The sequence below is a fragment of the Notamacropus eugenii genome, chromosome 1 (assembly GCF_028372415.1).
Source record: "Notamacropus eugenii isolate mMacEug1 chromosome 1, mMacEug1.pri_v2, whole genome shotgun sequence".
Taxonomy (NCBI): Eukaryota; Metazoa; Chordata; class Mammalia; order Diprotodontia; family Macropodidae; genus Notamacropus; species Notamacropus eugenii.
In genome coordinates, this window is record NC_092872.1 from 541,987,648 (window position 1) to 542,010,499 (window position 22,852).

General features: G+C 37.4%; 1 protein-coding gene across 2 annotated transcripts; it reads left to right on the forward strand.

The window, feature by feature from the left end:
• The first annotated feature begins 1,837 nt into the window (after positions 1-1,837).
• Positions 1,838-22,852, forward strand: CEBPZOS (CEBPZ opposite strand). 2 transcript variants are annotated; one of them, XM_072634194.1, is made up of 5 exons: positions 1,838-1,921; positions 8,357-8,472; positions 9,314-9,358; positions 10,519-10,603; positions 11,396-22,852. In XM_072634194.1, the coding sequence occupies exons 2-4, from the start codon at positions 8,358-8,360 to the stop codon at positions 10,599-10,601; spliced, it is 243 nt and encodes an 80-aa protein (XP_072490295.1). In that variant the 5' UTR covers positions 1,838-1,921; position 8,357; the 3' UTR covers positions 10,602-10,603; positions 11,396-22,852. The 2 variants fall into 2 exon arrangements, with proteins under 2 accessions (XP_072490295.1, XP_072490294.1); XM_072634193.1 differs by lacking the exon at positions 11,396-22,852 and adding an exon at positions 10,691-11,130.

Consider the following 22,852-nt stretch of genomic DNA (forward strand, 5'->3'; position numbering starts at 1 on the left):
ACCTTTGCCTCCTATCCCTCTCTGCCATCACACTGCAGTAACATATTTGTATGGATGTTGTATCCCTCTTAATTGGTCTTTCTGTCTCAAGACTTTCCCCTCTCAATTCCATCCTTCACAAAGATGTCATAAATTTGACCATGTTAACGCCCTTCTCAGTAAACTCAAGGACTTCCCCCAATTGACAGTAGTATTATTATTTCATTTTTATCTCATCCCTTCTCATTTCTATTTTTATGAGTTTTACAACGTACATAATTATTAGAGCAATTGTATATTTACATCACTTATAAATATAGGTACACATGTTGAAAAATATGCTCAAAGTTTTTAATGGTAAATGTGTATGATCAAAAAAGTTTGAAGGTCACTGCTCTAGACAACAGGGACCTATAGAAGGCTTTTGAGCAGGGGAACAACATAGGAAACACATTTTGGCAGCTGTGTAAAGGATGGATTGAACAGAAGGTACCCTGGTTGAGAAATGAAAGGTCTTAAACTTGGGTGGTAACATTGAGTGGGGAGGAGCGCACTGATGGAAGATATATTGTGAAAGTAGAATTGAGGGGACTTGCAAATGTCTGGATGTAAGTGGAACAGGGAAAAGGGAGGGAAGGGTGAACATGAGTCCATATCATGAGTTGGATGAAAGGGAGGATGGCTGTGTGAGCCACAGAGAAATTTGAAGGAGACAATTTTCTGTTGAATTTGAAGAACAGGTAGAACACAGAGTTGGCGATATCTAGCTGGTAGCTGGAGATGTGGAAATGAGAATTCAAATAAGACTTAGGGAGTCATTTTACAGAAGACAACAAGCGAAGGCATGAGATTGAATGAGAATGTGAAGGGAGGGAGTTCAGAGAAAGAAGGCACCAGAAGCTCTCTCATCCCCACAGTCTCCACTGGAGAATTAGTTGAAGGAGCCTTGTCTCCTCGGCTGAGAATTCACCATGGTCTTTCTTTGCCTGACAGAGGTGCTCCTCCCTGGTTTACTTAAAGACAGCGGGGCACCGTGGAATCACCCTTTTGTCCCATCTCCTTTTGACAGATGAGAAAAATGAGACTCGGGTCAGCAACTTGCCCTTCCACCTCCACGACTGTGAGACGCAGGATGGGAACTCCAGTTTGACAGACGCGGGGTTTGAGCGGAGAAGACCTGGGTCCGCCTCCTGGCAGTCTCCCCCTGGCCTGGAAAGCTCTTCCTCCTCCGCTCCTTACACGGTAAGCCTTGTATGTCAGTGCGTTCGCTCTCTTAGTTGTCTCCTATTTACCTCGTATGTAGTTTGCTTCGTGCACATTGGTTTGCACGTGGTCTCTCCCGTTAGATTGGAAGCACCTTGAGGGCACTGTGGCCTCTTCTTGCACCTCCGGAGCTCTGGCACAGCGCCTGGCACTTAGGAGGCACCTGGCAAATGCTTATTGATTGACTGGAATCCCGCGCCTGACACCAGGTGCGTGGCTTGGACAAGTCTTCCTCTGCGAACCAGGGGCAAAACGGGGATGATAATAACAGAAGTACCTTCCAGCGGTTGGGAGTACGGAAAGCGCTTTGGGATAATGCGCACAACGCGCACACAAACTTTAAAATGGTAAATAAAGTCAGCACTTAGCGTATATTAACACGGCCTTGGGTGGCGTCATTAGGTACTGTAGGGTGCGGGGGGGATGCGCCGGCTGGCGAAGCTCACCCTAAGCCCCTCCCAGAAGGCGTGGCCAAGGAGGGAAGGGTCGCGGCTCTAGCCTTAGAGATATTGGACAGGAAAGCTCACTGGGGGCGGGGCTTCGAGCGGGGCAGCCTCTTGGAAGTCGCCGGGGCGGGGCTAAGGCTGCGCGAGGGTCGGGGGTAGAGAGAGAGGCTTCCGGGGGGCGGGGCCTATCTCCTGTGCTGGACATGCGCGCCGGTGCCCCGAAGGTGGTGCAGGTATGTGTGTGTCTGGGGGCACTCCAGTGGGGTCCCTTTGGTGCACCTTCTGACGGCGGGGCGGCAGAACAGGTTTCTGGCTTTTTTAGCCCGATACCGTCTTCCTTTGAGCTTAGTGGTCCCCTCGTGGAGTCCGGCCCTGGCCATTGGAAGTGTCTGCGGGGTTCCCTTCCGGGTCGCCCTGGCGTTCTGGCCTCCGGGCTTTCCCTGGCCCCTAAAGCGCACCCCGCTCCCCACACGCCTGGGTAAACCTAGCTTTCCATTATCCCTACCCTCTGGGAGCTGGCAGTGGTACGTCTTATCCAAACTGCCCCACGTTAGCGCCTGGTTACTTAAGAATCATATCCTATCCTGTATTTGCTCGTTTCCCAGGGCTGTGGTGAACAAAGTACTTCGGGTTTTATTTTGTTAAATAGCTGAATATTTATTAAGAGCTTTACAGACGGGAAAATTCTATATAATCTGTGATGGCGGTGGTGGTGATGAAAGGAGTGAGACAGTTCGGTGGCACTGGATAGAGCCTGCAGTCAGGACGTGAATTCAAGTCCGTCCAGAGACGCCATCTGTCTGACCGTGGTCAAGTCATTTCACCTCTGTCAGCCCCACTTTCCTCAGCTGTAAAATGGGGAAAATAATACCCCCTACTTCACAGGGTGGTTGAGTTTCAAAAGAGCTGAAGGTTATTTGTAAAAAGCGCTTAACACAGTGCCAACCACTTCGTAGACATTGCATAAATGCTTATTCCCTAACCCCACCGTTCTTCGTCTCCTGCAAGCATTTATGAAGTACCTGTTGGATACACGGTTATGTACCCTGAGCAAATGGAAAAATACAGTAAGATCCATCCAACAGTGGAGCTTAGAATTCAAAAATTTATTTTTTACGAAAAACATATTGGATGGAGAAGAAAGAATTCAACTATTAATTGTAGCCTAAGGCTTGTCACTTAACCCCTGTAGACCTCATTGTCCTCATCTGTAAAATGAGAGAGTAGACCTCTCCCTAGATGACCAGGAAAGTTCCTCACTAAATCTGTGATCCTATACACTCCATTTACCTCCTGCTCCAGTGCCTCATTTTGGTGTGAAAGTGATCTTGAACTCTTTCTTAGGGCTATGCCAACCCTGCACAAGCTAGAGAGGTTGGTATTCTAAAGACTGACCCAGATGATTGTTGTCTGTTGCCCTCACTAGCTTCTGAAACCATCTACTGCTAAGGGATGGAGCTTAGTTAGCCTAGTGCTTGGCACATAGTAGGTAGGTGCTTAATAAAAGCTGGTTGATGGACTGGCTAGAGGTGTTGTAATCTGTCTCCATGGAGAGAATACTTATATTGGTGAAATTAATAATTATTTTAAATGCATATATGTATACATAGAAAGAACACTATAGATTTATGTGTGTGTATGGAGATAGCTCATTCTGTATTATTTTGTATAACTTTAAAAATATTTGGGATTCTTTCCCCCTTTTATTCCTATATCCCTACTTTCTACCTTATAAAAACACTTTCCATAGATTCCTCAAATTTGGGCTTAACTTCCATATTCACTCCATATTTTTAAGGTTCTGTCATTAAAATGTTGCTGTAATTGTAGGTTTTAGTGAATATAAGATTATGAAGTTGGCTGGTAGCAGATAAAAATCACTTCTGACCACGCCCACTTTTCCTCCCCGTGCTCCAGTTTCTTAAATGGGGATAACAAGGCTTAACTTGTTAGCTCCTTGGGGTGATCAGATTTGCAAAATGAGAAAAGGGAATCCAAAATAACTTTTGGAACACCTGAGAATGATACCAGACAAGAAGATAATCTTTCAAAAACAGGGTGTCAGGTTCCCCACGCCTTGAGGTAGCTTGTGAAAGAGATTTAGATTTCCAAAATTGAGTAAACAAAATGATGACAATAAACTTGCTGTTCTTACCTAGAGACTTAGGAACAACACCAACTCTTCCCTAAAGGAACTTAAACTCTGTGAAGGGCAGCACAGAATGTAAAACAATCAAAATCTAATGCTAAGAAAGTTTAAAATTGCTTAGTTTTCCTTAACTTCAAGAAAAAACAAGGTGATTGAAAGAATGGTGAATCTGGATCATTTCTTTGGTTTCTAGGTCTTATAATTAATAATTCCTTTTTTTTCTGTCCTAGCCTACCTTTCTCCTGTTCCTATTTCAGTCCATTTCTATTTGTTCAGCCCTTAGTTGGAGAAACTCAACTACAAGATGACACATTAATCAACCAACAATTATTTATTACTTAACTCATTAGTTCTTTATTACTTAATATATTATATAATATGTAAGTAATAATATGTATTATTACTTAATAAATACTGTGCCAGGCACAACTACAAAGAATAAAACAATCCCTGCTTACAAATAGCTTGCTGTCTAATTGGGGAAACAGCAAGTGTGTGTGAATACACACACACACACATATACACACATACATACACACACATACATATACATACACACATATTACATATGTATATTTGCATGAAATACAAATAGCATATTTGTAGCATAAATATAAATACACACATAGTAGGAATATAAAATGAACAAATACAAATATATATGCAGTAGTGAATATGAGGGAGTTTTGGAGGGAGGGCCTAACAGTTGTGGAGATCAGAAAGGCTTAATGCAGAGGATGTTTCTTAAGGTGCAGTTTAAAAGGAGGGAGAGAGTCCCTGAGGAGTGAATGAATTCTGGATGTATGGGACTGTCAGTGCAAAGTTGATGGAGTATCCTATGAGGGATGGAGAGCTGGTGAGTTTGGTTAGATCACTGAGTGCATGAGGAGTTAGTAATATCCAGGGAGGCTAGAATGATGAGGTTGGAGCCTGGCTGTGAAGGGCTTTAAAAGCTAAACAGAGGAACTTATATTTGATCCTAGAAGTAATAGGAAGCTACTGGTGTAGATTGAATAGGAAAATCACTTTGGCATAATAACTCTTTTTATTCATAACTATTATTAGAGTACCTCCATTTATTTTTAACTTAATCATAACCTTCCATTCCATAACAACACTTCCATTCCACTCATTCATTCTCTTGTTCATTCAGAAACATTGTCTTCTGTGTAGAATGTACTGTACTAAATGAGGAGTAGAGATGGAATATAGCATATACATAATTATAAACAAGTACAAAACAAGGTAGGTAGTAATGGAAGCAAAGGAGAGATCCAAAGTACTCTAGGAATATTTGAAAAGGGAGAAGATAACTTTTAGCTGTAGGGACTACTGACAGCTTCAGGGAGGAGATAGCATATGAGGTAATCCTGAAAGGACAGCATGGTCTGGGAAAGGTCAAGTAGCAAAGAAGTACATTTCAGGCATGGGGGTTGGGCTCACTGTGCACAGAGGTGGCAGCCAACATGTTAGCTTTGGGGAAACTACTCAAAACTGGAATTTCAAGCACGTGATGAGAAGTAATGTGAAATAAGGTGAAAAGTAAGTTGAAATCAAAAGGTGGAGATTCTTAAATTCCAGTCTCAAGAGTTTGTATTTTGTGCTAAAGGCATTAGACTCTGGAGATTTTTGAGCAGGGGAGTAATATGGATAGACCTGTGCCTAAGGAAAATTATTTTGTCAGACATGTGGAAGATAATTTGGAGCTTTTCCCTTGAGCTATGATGAGAACTCAGGCTGTAAAGGGTTAAGAAAGTGGCGGTGGTACAGATAATTTCATTCCCACCCCCCCAACCCCCCAGTTGGAAAAAAAAATGGAATAAATATGTATAGTCAAACAAAGCAAAGTCCAAAAACATATTTCATTCTGCATTTTGAGACTGTCACTTCTCAGGCAGAAAGTAAGCAGCATGCTTCATCTTTGCCCTCTGAAATTATGATTTGTCATTGCAATGATCAGAATTCTCAAGTCTTCCAAAGTTTTTTTTCCTTTATAATATTGCTGCTATTATTATTTAAGTTGTTCTCCTGATTCTATTCACTTCTGTCTGCTTCAGTTCATACAGGTCATCCCTGTTTTCTCTGAAACCGTGTCATCATTCACATACCAGAATTTGTTTGACCATTCTCCAACAGATAGGCACCCACTTTGTTACTATTTTTGCAACTACAAAAAGAGTTCCTATTAATATTTTTGTACAGTTTTTTTTTTCTCTTTCTTTAATATTCAAAGATTTTTTTTTAAAAAGGTAAGACTCATGTTTGTAGGTACCTGGGAGGAAACCAGTAGATGGGGAGAGATTGAAGATGAAGGTGAGAGGGAATGTTCAGGCTCAGCTCGTGTCACCTCTTATAGGAGACCTTTCATGATCCTCCCACTTATTAGTATTCTCCCCATCCCCTAGTTCCCGCTTTAAAAATTACTCTGTATATATTTGTATTTACTTATGTGTTTATATATTACTTTCCTTGACTTTTCCCCCAGACTTTAGCTTGAGGTAAGGTAGTTTCATTTTTGGCTTTGCATCCTCAGCAGTAACACAGTTTTTCATGTTTAATGATACGCTTAATGATAAATACTTTTGAATTAATGATTAGAAGACCCCACTGATTGAGGGAGTTAGCCTTGGCAAGGAGAAAGGCCATATTAACCTTAAGACTGGAGCAAAGGAAGAGCAAATGAATGGAAAAGCAGAGAGGTTTGGGGTGTAGAGGAATGGATAAAAGAACACATGATGGATGGCCTAGATCTCTTAAATTAAGTGAGAGGTAAAGTCATCTGCCAGAAGTGGAAGTGGGAGTTGGAAGTTTGAGAAGAGAAGAGAGTGGTTGAGAAAAATCTGTGGGGAATGTGATAGAAAGTAAAGGAATGACTACAAGCATCGCTGTGAGGGACCACTGAAGCGTTAGCTAGCAAGGTATCTGAGAGCAGCAGCAGGTGCCCCGCCTGCCAGTTTGAGAAGGTGGGGAATACTGCTATGATTTCATGAAATACGGCTCTGAAAAAACAGGCTTTAAAGAAGTCCCACTGTGTTTTAAATTGATCTGCCTTTAAACTCAGATCACTCTGGCTTTCAACGATTGGACAGTAGTAGCCCCCAAACCCAAACCTCTGTGACTGTTTGTTTAGTTTATGATGGCTGAGAATGAGTGTAAATAGCAGTTGTCTTCTGTTCTGTCCAGAAACTCTGAAGTCTTCCCCTCCCGGATTGATATCTTTGTGACGGTAAATTGAGCCATCTTTTGTCTTAGTCACTGATAAGTAGTCAAAAGATATGAAAAAACAGTTTTCAAGAATTCAAATGGAAAACTATTAACCACAAGAAAGAATGCTTCACCCTACTAAAAATAAGAGAAATGCAAATGAGAATAACTTTAAGGCTTCATCTCATACCTGTCATATTGGCAGAGATGACAAAAGATGAAAATAATCCAATCTAGAAGAATTATGGAAAGGAGCATACGTTCTCATAGGAGCTGTGAATTGTTCCAAGCATCCTGGAGTTTTGAACTATGCAAAAAAAAAAAAAAAAAGATTAGCTCAGTGCCTAGCATATAGTAGGTACTTAAATGTATATTGAATTGAATATCCAAATCTTTTGACACAGAGATTCCACTGCTAAGCATAAACTTCATTCAGTAAATCAGCCATCTGTTATTAAATGCCTACTTTGTGCCAGGCCCTGTTCTATGGTAGGTCAAAGACAAAAGGAAACAAAAAAAATCAAAAGAAACACTTAAATATGAAAAAGCAACAGGTTTGTGGATGTACCATATATAGTGACACTTTTTGTAGTAACAAAGAATAATAAACAAAGTAGATGCCCATCAATTGGGATGGCTAACAAGTTTTGCACATGAATACAACAGAATATTATTTTACTAGAAGAAAAAATAAATATGATGAATACAGAGAAATTTGAGAAGAGTTATACAAACTGATGGAAAGTGAAGTAAGCTAACACAGGAAATCAGTATACACAATGAAAACAATATAAATGAAAAGAACAAAAACAAATCAATTAAAATTAAATCCTGGGAAATTATTATGACCAAGTTTGGTCCCCAAAACATATGAGAAGGCAATTTGTCTCCTTTGCAAATGTGGGATAGTATGGCTTTGAAAATATTGCATGTATTGTAAGTCCTTTGTTGTGCTTTGTAAGACCTTTTTCATATGTTTTGGATATGTTGATTAGTTTTGTTGAACTGTTTTTTTCCCCACCTCTTTTTTATTCCTTGTAAGGGATTGAGTCCTATAAGTGGGAGGGGAAATTACATTGGAAAATGAAAATAAAGGATGAACAAAATATAACAATAAAAAATTATTGGCAAAAATAATGTATAATGGAGTTTTAAAGTTTTAGGTTTCCATTTGGGAGGAAATGACTTTAATGATTCATGGTAAAACTTAATATTTCTTAAATTTAAAGGAAAGCAGCCACAATTTAGAAATATTTATATACATATTTACTTGAAGTTTCAGTGTATTAATAGAAGTTGTATTTTTGAAATTTAGGATGCCTCTCCCAAATGAATCACTGGCAAGAAAGATATTTAAAGGGGTTTTAGCACTTGAACTTCTTGGAATCACTGGAGCATATTTACTATTTAATAAAATGAATACAAATCAAGGTAATAATTTTCTTTTACCCTCTTGGGGTGGTTTTTTAGTACTTTGAAACCCTAAAGCATATCTACATTATTTTCATAGTAGATAATTCTTAGACATTTTGAGGGAAGAGAGACTAGTTTTCCTGGGAATTTTTCCCCAAAAACTGGTTGTCTTTTAAGCCCCCAACTAATATATAAGTCCAAATTAACAGCATGAAGGAAAGATTACTTTGTTTCCATACAGAGCTTGGAGGTGGACATGACATTTGCCCAGGAGTACAGATTGGTTGGGGTAGTTTCTGAGGACATTTTTGGGAACTGGTAGAGCCCCCTCCAGCTTCCACACAGAACTCCACTGACTGATCCAGCATCACAATGCTGCCAAGTACTTACTATAGATAAAATTCATTTTAGTGTCTTTGTGCATCTTAAACTCTAATTATTTGGGTTATAATTATACTAAAAAAGCACCCAAATGTAAATCGTAGTTCTAAACTTTTCATATAGTGTATAAGTTCAGGTTATATGACACAGAATAGATGCCAAACACGAAATCATTCCATGGTTAGTGTAAAATAAATTCTGTAAACTGAGAGAAGGAAATTGAGTTTATCCTTAAATGCCATTTATACATTGTTTTCATCATAAATACAAACCATTATAGAAGTTTTAGGGTTACGTAAGGATTTTATGAAGACCCTGCAGGTGCATCTTGGAACCTATCCAAGAGTTACTGAGTTACCAAAAAGACTTTCAGAAACCTCCTGCCCAGAAGGCTCCCACAGTGCACACCCACAGCAGCATTGTCTGATGAGTTTGTTAAACATGATGAAATTCTAATTAAGCTTTCTTTTTTCATCAGATTTCAGGCATACAATGAGTAAGAGATTTCCCTTAATCTTGGAAGGTATGTTTTTCCTCATAAGTCATATAAGGATGGGTAAATCTGCAGTAGAGAACTGACTCAGGTAATCTGTAAGGATTGTAGATTAAGAGAGAGTACAGTACAGGAAAAGAGCCTAGGCCTTGCAATCAGAAGAGACCTGGAACCCCTGGCAGTCACTAGCAGTGTGTCCATGCGTGTTTCACTTAACCTTCCTGAATTTCCATTTTCTTATCTGCAAAATGGGAATAATAATAATAATAATAATAATAATGCTATACTACTTACCTTACTAGGTGGTTTTGTGGAATATATTTATATGTATATATACACACACACACACACACACACATATATATATATACACACACACATAAATATATATGTGTGTGTGTGTATGTGCATCTTTAGTAACTTCACAATACTATTGCAATTAGTAGCTTTTATTATAAACTAATAATTTCCTTGAGATAACTAACTGGCATGTGGAAATCAGCCCATAGATTGGGTGACCTGCTTTAATTATTATGAGCTGAGTAGCAGCCATTCCTTCAAAGTTAACAACTGAGTAGCACCCCATTAGCACATAGAAAACTCTAACTTGGTTGTTCCTGATAGGGTGAAGGGAGCCCAAAACAGTGCCCAAAAGGGCATTTGTAGGTTACTAAATTGAGCTTTTTATCCATAATGCCACCATTTTAGCTTTATATTTAATTTGTGTAGCACTTTTTCCCCTAAGTAATGGAATGTGGCGTAGTGGGAAGCTACTAAACCTGGAATCAGGAAACTTGAATTCAAGTTCTGCCTCTTATTTAGTAGTAATGTGACTATGAACAAGTGACTTCACTTTTCAAAGCTTGTTTCCTTATCTGTAAAAAGAGGACAGTCCTTGACTATCTGTCTTGTAGAGTTGCTGGTGTAAAGTGCTTTGTAAATCTTAAAGCATTATACAAATGTTATCACAGTCTACTTCTAAGAGATATATTATCCTTGTTATGTAATTAAATTGCAATTTTATTCTTCACAAGAAATGTTGTAAAATTAAACACCTCCTGTCAATATGGTCTTCTGAGTAATTTAAGTATATGGTTTATTTACATTTTCTCCCTATAATAAAGTTTAATTAATGTTCATTGTAATTCCTTTTTTATGTGAATTGACTATTAAAATGTTCTTATTTTTAGTTTATTACAAATCCAATGAATGGGCTGGACTCTATGGAATAAGGGAACATGATCAAGAAGAATGGTTAAACCGCAGAAATTAGAAGTAAGTTGAATTTTGAAGAAATAAATTATTGGTTATTTTTTTTAATCCAATTTTTTTTTGCTTTTTTCTCTTTGTTATGTTTTTCAGTCTCTTCAGTTTGAAGTTTTCTTCTCTCTGAGTCATGAAACTGGTCACCTCATTCAGCCTCCTGTGAATACTTTTTATACTTTTGAAGAAAAAGCCAATTTGGTTATATAATTACATCGAATAAAGTCTTTGACTGAAAAACATATATACATACATAAACATGCATATATGTACATATTTTTTTTTAATTCAAGAAGACCAGATCCTAGTAAGGCAATTGATTATCCTTTGCTATTCTGAAACCAACCAGATGTGGCAGAAAGGAATGATTTTCAGTGGAAGCTGTCCTGTCCTGATACATACTTACTAGCGTAAAGATAACATTGAGTAACTTAAAAATATCAGAAACTGTGACTACATTTAGTTTATATATATGTCAGTGTTATAACATGACTTATGGTAAATTATGTGGTTAATAAAATAAAATCAGGAAAGTTAAAGTATTTTGTTTAATTTAGACTGAAGTAATCACTAAACACAAAAACCCAGTTTTTTTTATTATTGCTAACTAAATAATTTTTAAATCAGTCACTTAGATGGCTTAAAAGTAGTGTTCTTTAAGTCACTAGGCATTTATTGAAAATCTGCTGTTTTGCAGCATTGTGGGGAAAGGTGATAGAAATTTTTGTGGCTTTAGGATTGAAAATTTATTTTTAATGTAATTACAGATTATTACAACTTTGTAAACCTGTTGGTTCATTGCAGGAATTCTCCAGAAATTTAAAAAAGTATTCAGTGGGAATCTCTTTCAAAGAGATATTAAGAGTGAGGAAGTTTGGGACCTCAAACAGGATGAAGAAAAGGTCTTCTGAATTTTCCAAGGAAGCCATGATCACAATTTCAGTATAGAAAAAAACAGAACTCAGACTTAGTAGGGAAGAGGGAAGGAGTTCAAGAATGAGAGGAGTTGATTTACAATAAATATATGTAACGCATGAAATGGTCTCAACATCAATGAGAATGAGAGACTTAGAGATATTTATAAATATGAATGAAGTGAAAGAAAAAAATGGAGGAAAACAAATGTCCTTTACTTGGCACTTCAGAAATATAAAGGACATTTTAAAATGCGATGAGTCAGTGGAAAGAGGCACATGAGAAATGAGATTATCCATTACTTCAAAACAAAAATCCAATTAACCTTTCCACAGTTATAAGTAGAGTTGTTACTAACACAAGCAAAGTGTGATGGGAGGAGGAAGGAGAATTCACTTCCTTCCCATGGTGACCACTATTCCTTCATCTCTTTCATTTCATAGCCATATGGTGGTACAGGTTGCAACTGCTCCTGTCAGGTATCCCCAAGGTCCAGGCTCTGTGATAACCTTCAAAGCTAGAACTCTTGGAGGCTGCCCTCTAGCTGTACCCATGCTGTTCTTTGAGGTCAAAGGAATGCTATGCCTGACACCCCTCCTCCCAGGTGAATTTGTCCCAGGCTTGATTTTGATAGCTGTAGTTCTGGTTATAAATGACAAAGAACAAGGATGTGCAGTTATTATATGTAACTCTTGAGACTTTTCTCAGTATTAAGGTAGTTGGAGGGATTACATATATATATATATATATAAACAGAAGGGACAGGGTGATTTGAATATGAAGGGATGCTATCTAAAAAAAATTAAAGGGTGAGAGAGGAATATATTGGAAGGAGAAAGGGAGAAATAGAATGGGTATATTATCTCTCACATAAAAGAGGCAAGAAAAAGCTTTTTCAGTGGAAGGGAATAGAGGGGAGGGGAGGGAAAGAGTGAACCTTACTCTCTTTGGATTTGACTTAAGGAGGGAATAACATGCACACTCAATTTGGTATGAAAATCTATCTTACACTACAGAAAAGTAGGGGATAAGGGGGGAAAATAGGAAGGAATGATAGAAGGGAGGGCAAATGGGAGGAGGGGGTAATTACAAGTAGACACTTGAGGAGAGGGACAGGGTCAAAAGAGAATAGAATTAATAGAAGGCAGGATAGGATGGAGGGAAATATGGTCTTTCACATCATGACTGTAAATGGTTTTGCATGATTACACATATGTAACCTATACCGAATTGCTTTGTCTTCTTAGTGGGGAGGGGTGGGGAGGGAGGAAGGGAGAGAAGTTGGAACTCAGAGTTTTAAAAATTGTTTTTACATGCAACTGGGAAATAAGACATACAGGCAGGCAATGGGGGGTATAGAAATCTGTCTTGCCCTACAAGAAAACAGAGGGGAAGGGGATGAGAAAAGGGACAGGTGTGATAGAAGGGAGGGCAGATGGGGAGAAGGGGTAATCAGAATGCATGATGCCTTGGAATGGGCAGAGGGGAAAGATGGGGAGAAAATTTGAAACTCAAAATCTTGTGGAAGTGAATGTTGAAAACTAAAAATAAATAAATAAATGTTAAAAAAAACATTTAACATAATAGTTCTGGGTGGAAATTGGGAGAAGTTAGTTAACTAAAATAAAAGAGCCTAAACTCAGTTCTCTTATTTTTAATGGAAGAGAGTAGATCATCATCTAAATTGACAGAAGGGCTAATGAGTACATGTAACATATTAGAAGGAAGAGAAGCTTTTTATATGGCTTACAAGCTCATAGCATCCTAGCAGGATACCGTGTAAAAAAGAGAAGCTTTTTATATGGCTTACAAGCTCATAGCACCCTAGCAGGATACCATGTAAAAAACCCACAGAAGGTGAACTAAGTTAGGGTTGAAGATAGGAAAGTCCAGTGATACTAGAGTTTAGAATAGGCTGACTAAAAAGCATATGGAAAGGCTAATTGGGTGAAAGTGCTATAAACTTTAGTAACATTAAAGCTTACAGGTCCTCATGTTTCAAGTCACAGTCTTTGTTATCCATTGACACCACCTTCTTCTGCAGTGTTTTCCGCACTTTCTTCATCAAGTACATCCATGGATACATCACTGTCTTCATCAGCTTCATTAAGCATCCTAAAAATCATTGAGGTCACCTTCATTTTCACTACCTTTCATATCCAACCCCTCATCCTTTTGGGGATTGTTAATCCTTTATATATCCTTTTTTCACCTTGATGAAAACAAAGCAAAAATTCCCCAAACCTTTTTTTTTCTAAACCAATAGGAAAAACAACAGCAGCAGTGGCTAGAGAACTAATTAGCAAAGTCAAGGAAATCCTGGGTCAATATTGTTAAAAATAATTATCATAAAGTATATCTGTTAAGAAAAGAGATGGAGACTAAACAAAAGTAAGTTTATGGCAAAGAATAAAAAGATTTTTCATATGTTTTATGATCTCTTATACTAAAGGTTTTTAAAGTAGTTGAAACTGGTGACAGAAATCTACATTCAGTATAAACAATGTGTACTTATACATAGTACTCAGTTTTATTGTCAACTAATACAAGTTTTACAGAGTATTGGGATATGTTAGTCCTTTTTCCTACTCCAGAGTTTGTGGTTACAAACTACTAAAATAGCACTTAGCCAAAATCAATTCAGGTGCCATAATGAGAGGTTCTTAACTTGGAGACATGGATAGATTTAACTAGGGTTTGTGAATATGGATGAGGGAAAAAAATACATCTTTACTTCAGTATATTTTATTTCCTTTATAATCCTGTGTATTTTATTTTATGCGTTTGAAAGCATTATTCTGAGAATGAAGTCCTAAACTTCACCAGACTGGCAAAGGGGTCCATGACACAAAGTTAAAAGCCTCTGGCCTAAAGCATGAAATACGTAAGTGGTCATTTTCTCCACCCTTTATAAATGTTCATTAAAAATTTCCCAATACTTCGAGTTACAAGGATAATGAATTAAAATGTCAAAGTTTACTGGTACCTTTGTTCAGAATGGACTATAAATGGAAGAGTATAAAATACTTAGGTTTTAATCAACAACTGAGAATTTTTGTGAGATAATATTCAGTTTAGTGTTAAGGACATTTAGTACAGTGAATTTGGTTTTTTTCCTCCACCCTTTCCTATGATACAAAAGGAAAAGCTTGTCAAAGGTCTGGCCAGCTCTTCTGGAACACATGGGATTGTTTGATATTTAAGATCTTTCGCAAACTACTGATTTTACTGATTTAGTGCCTTTAGGGCTATATCATTTTTCACCTGGCTGCACTAGCTTGGAACTTCTCTCTCCACTGTGGCTCTAGAAATTCAGTATTGAGGCAACTTCATCATCCTGTAAGATCTCATCAGCCTTAGGACTCTTCCTCAACCGTGTCCTCTGCCCCTGTGATTGAAAAGTGGGACTGTGAACTCCAAACTTCCATTTAAGAGAACTAAGCTCAGATATCTCATTTCTAACCAAGCTGCACTAGCTTGGGATTTGTCTAACTGACTTCACCAAGCTTCTATTTAGATACTTTCCTCTTCTCCTTCCCACTCAACCCCCAACTTTTCAGCATCTTTTTGTATTTTGTCTTCCTTGTTAGATTGTAAGCACTGGGAAGGCAAAGACTTTCTTTTTTTTTGTATTTGTATCCCCAGCACTGATTAAATACCTGCTATATGCAAAATCCATGCTACTTATGTAAAAATGCATGACACATTGAGAGGCCCGAATCTCAAAGAAATTCCAAAGCCATGTAGTGAAGGGAACACTGGGTCTAGGATTAGAGGATCTGCTCAGCTATTTACTGTGTGACCTCAGGAAAGTTACTTCATCCCTTTGACACATGGCCCAGGCAACGCAAAACAAGGAGAGATCACTTTTAGCTCAAGAAGTGGTGGAAAGTGAGGCGGTGGGAGGAGGAAGAGTCACCAGAGTTGAGCCCAGAAGGAGGAGGAGCTATCAATAGATGAATAAGTAGGGGAGGGATCTATTTGAGGAACAGATGGGAGAGGTCAGGGTAAGATGGTTCAGTTTGGTGGGAACATTAAGTGAAAGAAGGACAAAAAGTCCATAAACTTAGGTTGGGGCCAAATTATACTTTATTTGGTGAGTCGAGGGAAGGAATGACATATGATCAGAGTAGGACATTAGAAATATTAAGTGGTCAACAATGTAAAGGATAGATTGAAGAGAATATAGCCCAACTAACCAAAAGACCAGTTAAGATGTTATCATATTGTTTAGGCAAGAAAAAATAAACAAGCATTCATTAAGTTCTTTACTGTGTGTCAGGCACTGTGCCAAGCACTGGAGATGGAAAGGAAAAGTAAAGAAGCTCACAACCTAATTGGGAAGACTGTATATAAATTGATACATATAAATTCAGGAAGAGTAAATGGAAGAGAAGGTACTAGAAGCCAAGGATGCCAGAAAAGGCCTACTACAGGAAGTGGTGCTCAAACTGAGAATTAAAGAAAGTCAGAGATGCTAAGAGGCCATAGTTAGGAGAGAGAGCATTCCAGGCAAGGACATTCAGTGCAGTGGTATGAAGAAGGAGATGAAGCATCATCTACAAAAAGCAGTAAGGAAGTCAATTTGGCAGGACAATAGAGTACATAGAGTGACACCTACTTCAAAAGCTTTTCCTGCTGAGGTTGTAAAAACTTATTTTAACACCAGTTCTACAAAAAGATGATAAAGTTTTCTTTTCCTGGTGAAACTTTTTATCTTGTGAAGAAGATAAAGAGTTTTTGACAAGTGACTTTATTTGGTGTTTTGAGTGAACTGAATGGTAGAACTGTGTTTCAAGTAAGAAGTCATCTGCAGTTACAGTGATGCTTAAATATTGTAAAGAATTCTTTCAGTTATTATTGGTTGCATTGCTAATAAATTATATAGCCAGTATCTTTAATATTGAATTAATCCTGAGATTAGGGGTTTCAGTGAAGAAATATATGAGCAAATACTTATGGGAAAGAAAGTTTCTCTAGTTTACTGAATCAACATTTTATGAACTGGGGTGAAGGTCTCAGTTTAAGTGATAGAGAGAGAGAAGTTGACATTTTAGAAATTAATGAAGAAAGAGGGCAAAGACAAAATGGCGGAGTGAAAAGAGTGTCGTTTCCACAAACTCCTCTAAACATCTAGAAATTGTATAGACTAAATCCCAAAATAGGGAAATCCAGGAAAAAAGTCATAGTGAGTGATTTGCCCAGCCCAGGAGAATATATGAGTTAAAAAGTCTTTTTGTAAAAGGAAGAAGCTTGGGATCATTTTGAAAGCACTGTGCATTTATCCAAATGTGATCAATCTGATAATCTGGAAGAGTCTTCAGCTTGGAGGAACTGTATAAAATTTTGATTATTTAAAGCAGAGGTTCTTAACCTAGAGCCCCTGAATTCGCTGTACAAATTGGGAGGGGTGGGGAAGATAAGGAATTTGGATGGGAAAAAATTGTGCATCTTTATTTTCACTAGCCCTTGTTTTCCTTTATAATTCTGTGTATATTATTTTATGCATTTAAAAACATTCTAAGGCATCTACAGGCATCACAAGGTTGCCAAAGCAGTCTTTGACACAAAAAAGAGTAAAAAGCCCTCATTCCATTTCACCCAATAGCTTTATCTCATTCACCTTAAAATTTTAGTATTTTATTAGTTAGTTTGACTGATGCCTCATGGATTAATGTGATAGGACAATTAATTTGAAAATGAATCCCATATTAATAACATGACTTTTTTTTAACCAAACCTATGATTTCATTGGTAGATGGAACTCTCAGTAAGGAAAATCTTTCTACTGATGCAAATGTGATCTGAAACTTATAGTCAGATTGTTGCTTGGAACACTGAGGGGTTAAGTGACTTATGTTCACATAGCCAGTAAGAGTTGGAGCAGAATTTGAATCCAGCAGTTCCTGACACCAAGCCAACTTTCTATCCACAACATTAGGCTGCCTCTCATTATCAGGATATTTACATTTAATTAGCATTCCATTAAGTTTTTCAAAATTTAACAGCTTTTCTAAGGGTGATTAAAATATTTTTTAAAATAAATTTTGGTTTATTTTGTTAACCATTTGCCAATTACACGTTAAAAAAAATTAACATTCATTTTTTATAATTTTGAGTTCCAAATTCTCTCTCCCTTGTGCCCTTTCTGCACCCCTTGAGAAGGCAGGCAATATATTGATTATACAAATCATTAAATTTCTAAACCATGAGAAATAGAAAAAAAAAGTTTCCATTAATGTTTGGTTTTCTTCTATAAGTAATTCCTTAATATTTTCTGTAAAATGAAAAAAGTTTTTTCTTCCAGTTCATTAAAGGAAAATAATCCTATTCCTTCATTAATAACACTTTGAAAGAAAATGTAATACCTACAATACAAAACTCCCCAAAGCAATACTAGATACTTATCAAAATGACTGTTACATGGGGTCTTAAGATGGTAGATAGAAGGGAGACCAGGGAAGGTGCTTTCTGGAGCTAGAGAGAGGGCCAACCCCCAGAGCCAGTATCACACAAACAGGAACATGACCCCTGGAACATCCTCTGTTTTTAGGTGGTGCAGTGGCTAGAGCACCAGTGCAGGAGTCAGGAGGACCTGAGTTCAAATCTCATCTCAGACACTTGACACTCACTAGCTGTGTGACCTTGGGCAAGTCACTTAACCCCAATTGCCTCCTCCTGGGTCATCTCCAGTCATCCTGATGAATATCTGGTCACTGGATTCAGATGGCTCTGGAGGAGAAGTGAGGCTGGTGACCTGCACAGCCCTCCCTCACTCAAAACAAAGTCAAGTGCAAGTCATGTCATCATTTCTCTGATGGCATGGTCGTCTTTGGCAGTGAAGGATGAACACACACACATGACTGTTTAAAGTTATGCATTACACAGCAATAAGAATCAAGTGGCAATAAATATTAAGATGATTCTCTTATTTTCCTCTAAGTTCAGTAGAATGCAGTTTGTTCTGTAGTGTAAAATGCTCTGAGGGCAAGGACTGTTTCATTTTTGTCCCTGTATCCTTAGCATCTACCACAGAGCCTGGAACATAGTAAGCACTTAATAAAATGCTTATTGCATTTAATTATTTAAGATAACCCATGAATCTGTGTTTTCAAAAGACAAATTGAAAACTAAAGGCATTTTCCTTGCAAATAATTATCTCTAACTTTGATCTCTCCCCTCCCCTGTCCCCCATCTAGGTAACAATTACTCCAGTAACAATGATATTTATACAGTGCTCTAAGGTTTGAACTGTACATCTATGACCACATTTGAGCCTACCTTGTGAAATAAGTGATATCTTGTTTTTGTAGATGAAGAAATTGAGGTTCAGTATTAAGTGGTTCATTTAGAATAAAACGACTACTAAGTATCTGAGGTGAAATTCAAGCCCAACACTCCCTTTAGATTCCAGGTCCATTCTTTGAACTACCCACTACACCATGCTTAAATTTGCCATTGTCTTAATTTATTTTGCAATCAGAGGGATAGTGTGTGCTAGTGTTAAATATAAAACTTGAATTCACAGTTCTACTTTCCACTGAGATCACCAAAGACTAACTAGAAGAGAAACCAGATCTTAAAAATGATAAAAAGAACACTTCATCTCTAATTTAGGACACAGTCAAGTTTTTCCCTTAACAAAGGCTCAGACAAAAAGGCATTAAGGTCTTCATGTAAAGAAACAGGGCCAGCTTTATATTTACTCTATAGAAAAATATATCATAATCCTAATCAAAACAGATCATGAGATCTACTAGGAGATCTGAAGAATCAAGCAATTAAGAATGACTATATAAAGAGTAAGAATTCAAACTCGTTTAAATTAAAATTTTAAAATAATTTTAACAAATACTGACATAAAGTGGCAATTTACTCTTCTTCTGGAGGGGCAGGAATTACCTAGCATAGAATTCCAAAGCTGTTTGTTCAGACAGAAACAAAGAAAGGTTGGGCAGCAGATCTGGGATTATATATCCATAATACTTCAATGATTAAAAAGTTCATGGTTAAACCATTCTTTTCTAATTACAGGGATAATGCCTGTGGCTCTTAGGGGTTTTAAATTAAAAAAAAAAAGGCCCCAAATGCCAACAAAAATCTATGCTACTATTTGGTAATTCATCTCTAATTTCAATTGTCCAAGTTTCACAATTGCCAGCAAGATTATGGATGTCATTCATAAACTCTTTCTTTCTCCTTTGGCTACATTACACCACCATCTGTGTTCTTTGAAATAGAAGAATAAGTCAGTGTAGCATAAATACTTAATCATATGCTCATATTAACAAAGTATTAGCCATGAAAATCAAACCACTTATTTTACCGATGCCTTACATTTTTCCTTATGTTGCTTTGGATTCTACTATGAAAACTGATCCAAAAACCTCTGCAAAATTCGATAGCTAGTCCCCTGAATAGTAAATATAATCCCTGTGTAACAGAAAAAAACAGAGCACTTAAAAGTACTTAAGAATTGAATTCAAATGGCAAATTTGTGCCTATGTAAAATTCTAAAAGAAAGTAATCCCAAATCAGAGTGAGTCGCATGAAAGCCAGGATTCTGGATTGAATGACACCAGCTTCGCTCTCAGAGCTATGATTCTATATCTGCAAATAAGATGGAGAACATATTAGAAATAAAATCTACTCATGATTATTTCCCAATCATGAGACTTTGTGACATACGTAGAACACAGGTCTTGGTATCAGACAATAGACCCATAACTAGGGCTGGGAGATTAGTTCTTCGGCTTAAGCATCAAATTAGCAGGCTCTGATAGCACTTGGAGCCCTTTAGTAACACACAAACAACTGAGTTTAGCATCTAGTTCCCAAGAAAAATGAGTTAAAATAAATACAGCCATACTTTCCACACTCTGGACTCTCCACTGAAATTTGTCCTTCTCCCTCTCTAGCAGTGGACTAACTTCTCTCATGACCTCCAAGACCAAGTAAAATTATGTATGAAAAAATTGATTTGAGTGCATATTTTACGCCACTTGTTCCAGGCACAAAATTATTAGTTATAGCCCTGGATCACTGGTTACATTAGTCTTTATTTTATACTTTTAAAAAAAAAAGTCTATCAAATGAAAGGTTGGGTCTATCCTTGGTACTAAATTGATCCTTTTTAATTTGGGCAGATTGTTTCAGACATATTATGTGCAGTGTGAATATAAAGTAATTCTTTCAAAACCAGCTTCATTACTTTACATTTTTACATTAACAACTCAGAAAAAAATAGCAACTGTCAACAGCTGAACACTAGATCCTGATCTGTGGATTCAGCAGCATAAAGACATCACAGTGAGGAACTCCCTCCACCGATGAAGGTGAGAAGTTTGTCTTTAAGAGTTTTATAGTTTCCTAGGTGCATTAAGAGGTCACATGACTCACCTACAGACACCTATATACAGTCATTTTGTTTGATGTAAGACTTAAATTCAGGTCTTCCTGACTCATGGCTGAATTTTTTTTTTTTTTTAATTTTCAGATCTAAATTCTCTGTAGTTGTGAAAGCTTTTTTTTTTTTTTACAAGAAAGAAAAAAGGAAGGAAAGAAGGAAGGGGAAGAAAGAACAGAAGCAAACACCCTTTCACCTTTTAAGGGAGTGGTGTCTGAATTTATTGCCTAATTACTTCATGATACTGTCACTCTATAATAGTCAGGCTTAAGATCCCAATTGGAGTCCTTTTTAAAAAAAAAAAAAACACCACTTTCTAATCTTCTTGTTACTTAGTTTCTGAAGATAGAATGCTATTTTTCTTTAAAAATTACACAGGTAGCAGTACAGCATCCAGGCTTTATTTCTTGCTGTTAATATACATCCAACCTATTTCTTTTCTGTTATATATGAATATCTTTTACGATATCTTTTTTATTGACAGTGTGGTAAAATGGACAAAAGGCTAAACTGGAGGTCAGGAAGGCCTGGGAATGAATGAGAAAGCATTTAGTAAGCCATATATGTCAAGCAGTTTTAGGTGCTAGGATACAAATACAAGAGACAGTCCTTCCCCTCAAGGAGCTAACCTTCTAACAGGGAGGCAGTAAATATAGAGGAGGATATTTGAGGAAGTTAAGAGGGATGGTGAGCATAATAGTAGGCTAGACAATTGGCATTCTCTGTATTGATTTCATAGTACTGATTTGACTATTGTTCTGAGGGCAAGAAAAGATTGGTGTTGAGGTTATCATTAGGAAGCCTGATAGGGGATCTGAAGCTGAATAGATATCATGGGTGTTCCCTGGTCAGTAGAGTATGGACTCGAGTAGCAGTTCCAAAATGGAATGGCTTAAGTTTTTAAGGCTATGTCTCTGGAAATTGTTTGGAGGGTATAACCGGAAAACAGCCAAGGGTCTGGGGCAAGCTAGACATACTGAGCTCTCACAATGAGAAAAGCATGACCTCATGGCAGAAGTTACAAAGGTAACTGGCTTATGGGACACTTGGATTCAAATCTCTAATACTACAGGAAAAATCTCTTAAGTATCATTAAGTCATAGAGGGGTAGCAATCTACATAAACTGCAACTTACTTATGTACCATGCATCTCTCCATTACTATTTGAGGCACCTGTAATTCTGAATCAAGACTGTGCAGCCACATAACATCACTAAAAAATAATTGTTAAAAATCATTTGTATTTGCCTTTGGAATGAGTTTTCATATACTTAAATCCATGTGTCACCATGGCATAGAGGGGAACCTGGGTTTGCAAATGTTCTACCAGTGGAGGATAATATCTGGCAGGTTCTACCATTCTAGAAAGGCTTTGACTCTGGTCCTGGCAACAGACTTGGGTCTGATTTCTGAATATAGGGGCTCATCACTAGTAAGCTGTAACTGGATGATAAATCCTCTGGCCGATAATAAAAAAAAGCTTTGCTGTGTGGCAATGAGGGCACAACTGAGATAACATGCATGGTCTTATAGTGGAACCAGTGAACAGTGTTTCAACTTTATTCAGTAGTGTTCAGCAGCTTGGGCTTACGAGTGGAGAAGAGGGATTATGGGGAACTTATCCAGGGTTGAAGATTGTTGTAAACAATGAGAAAGAGAAGAGACCACGGAAGGGCAGAAGACAGCAAATACATGAACCGATTAATCATGTTCAAATCCATGTTTGGCAGTATATACTATAACGTACATACACACACCTATATCTGCAAATTTATATACTACATATACCCTCCAACTTGTATACAGCTATTATATAGATGTGTGTGTATAGTATGAATATGTATGTGTGTATATATGTATACATAAAATGAATGTATTGGCACTGGCAATAATGAATGCTTGTTGATAATAAATTCACCTAATTCTTCAACTTCTTAAAA

Bases quoted from the DNA above. Each gene is read 5' to 3' on its own strand.
- CEBPZOS (XM_072634194.1), top strand. From the start codon at position 8,358: ATGCCTCTCCCAAATGAATCACTGGCAAGAAAGATATTTAAAGGGGTT. The intron at 8,473-9,313 runs GTAATAATTTTC...TTTTTTCATCAG, and splicing joins TAAAATGAATACAAATCAAG to ATTTCAGGCATACAATGAGT. The intron at 9,359-10,518 runs GTATGTTTTTCC...TCTTATTTTTAG, and splicing joins ATTTCCCTTAATCTTGGAAG to TTTATTACAAATCCAATGAA.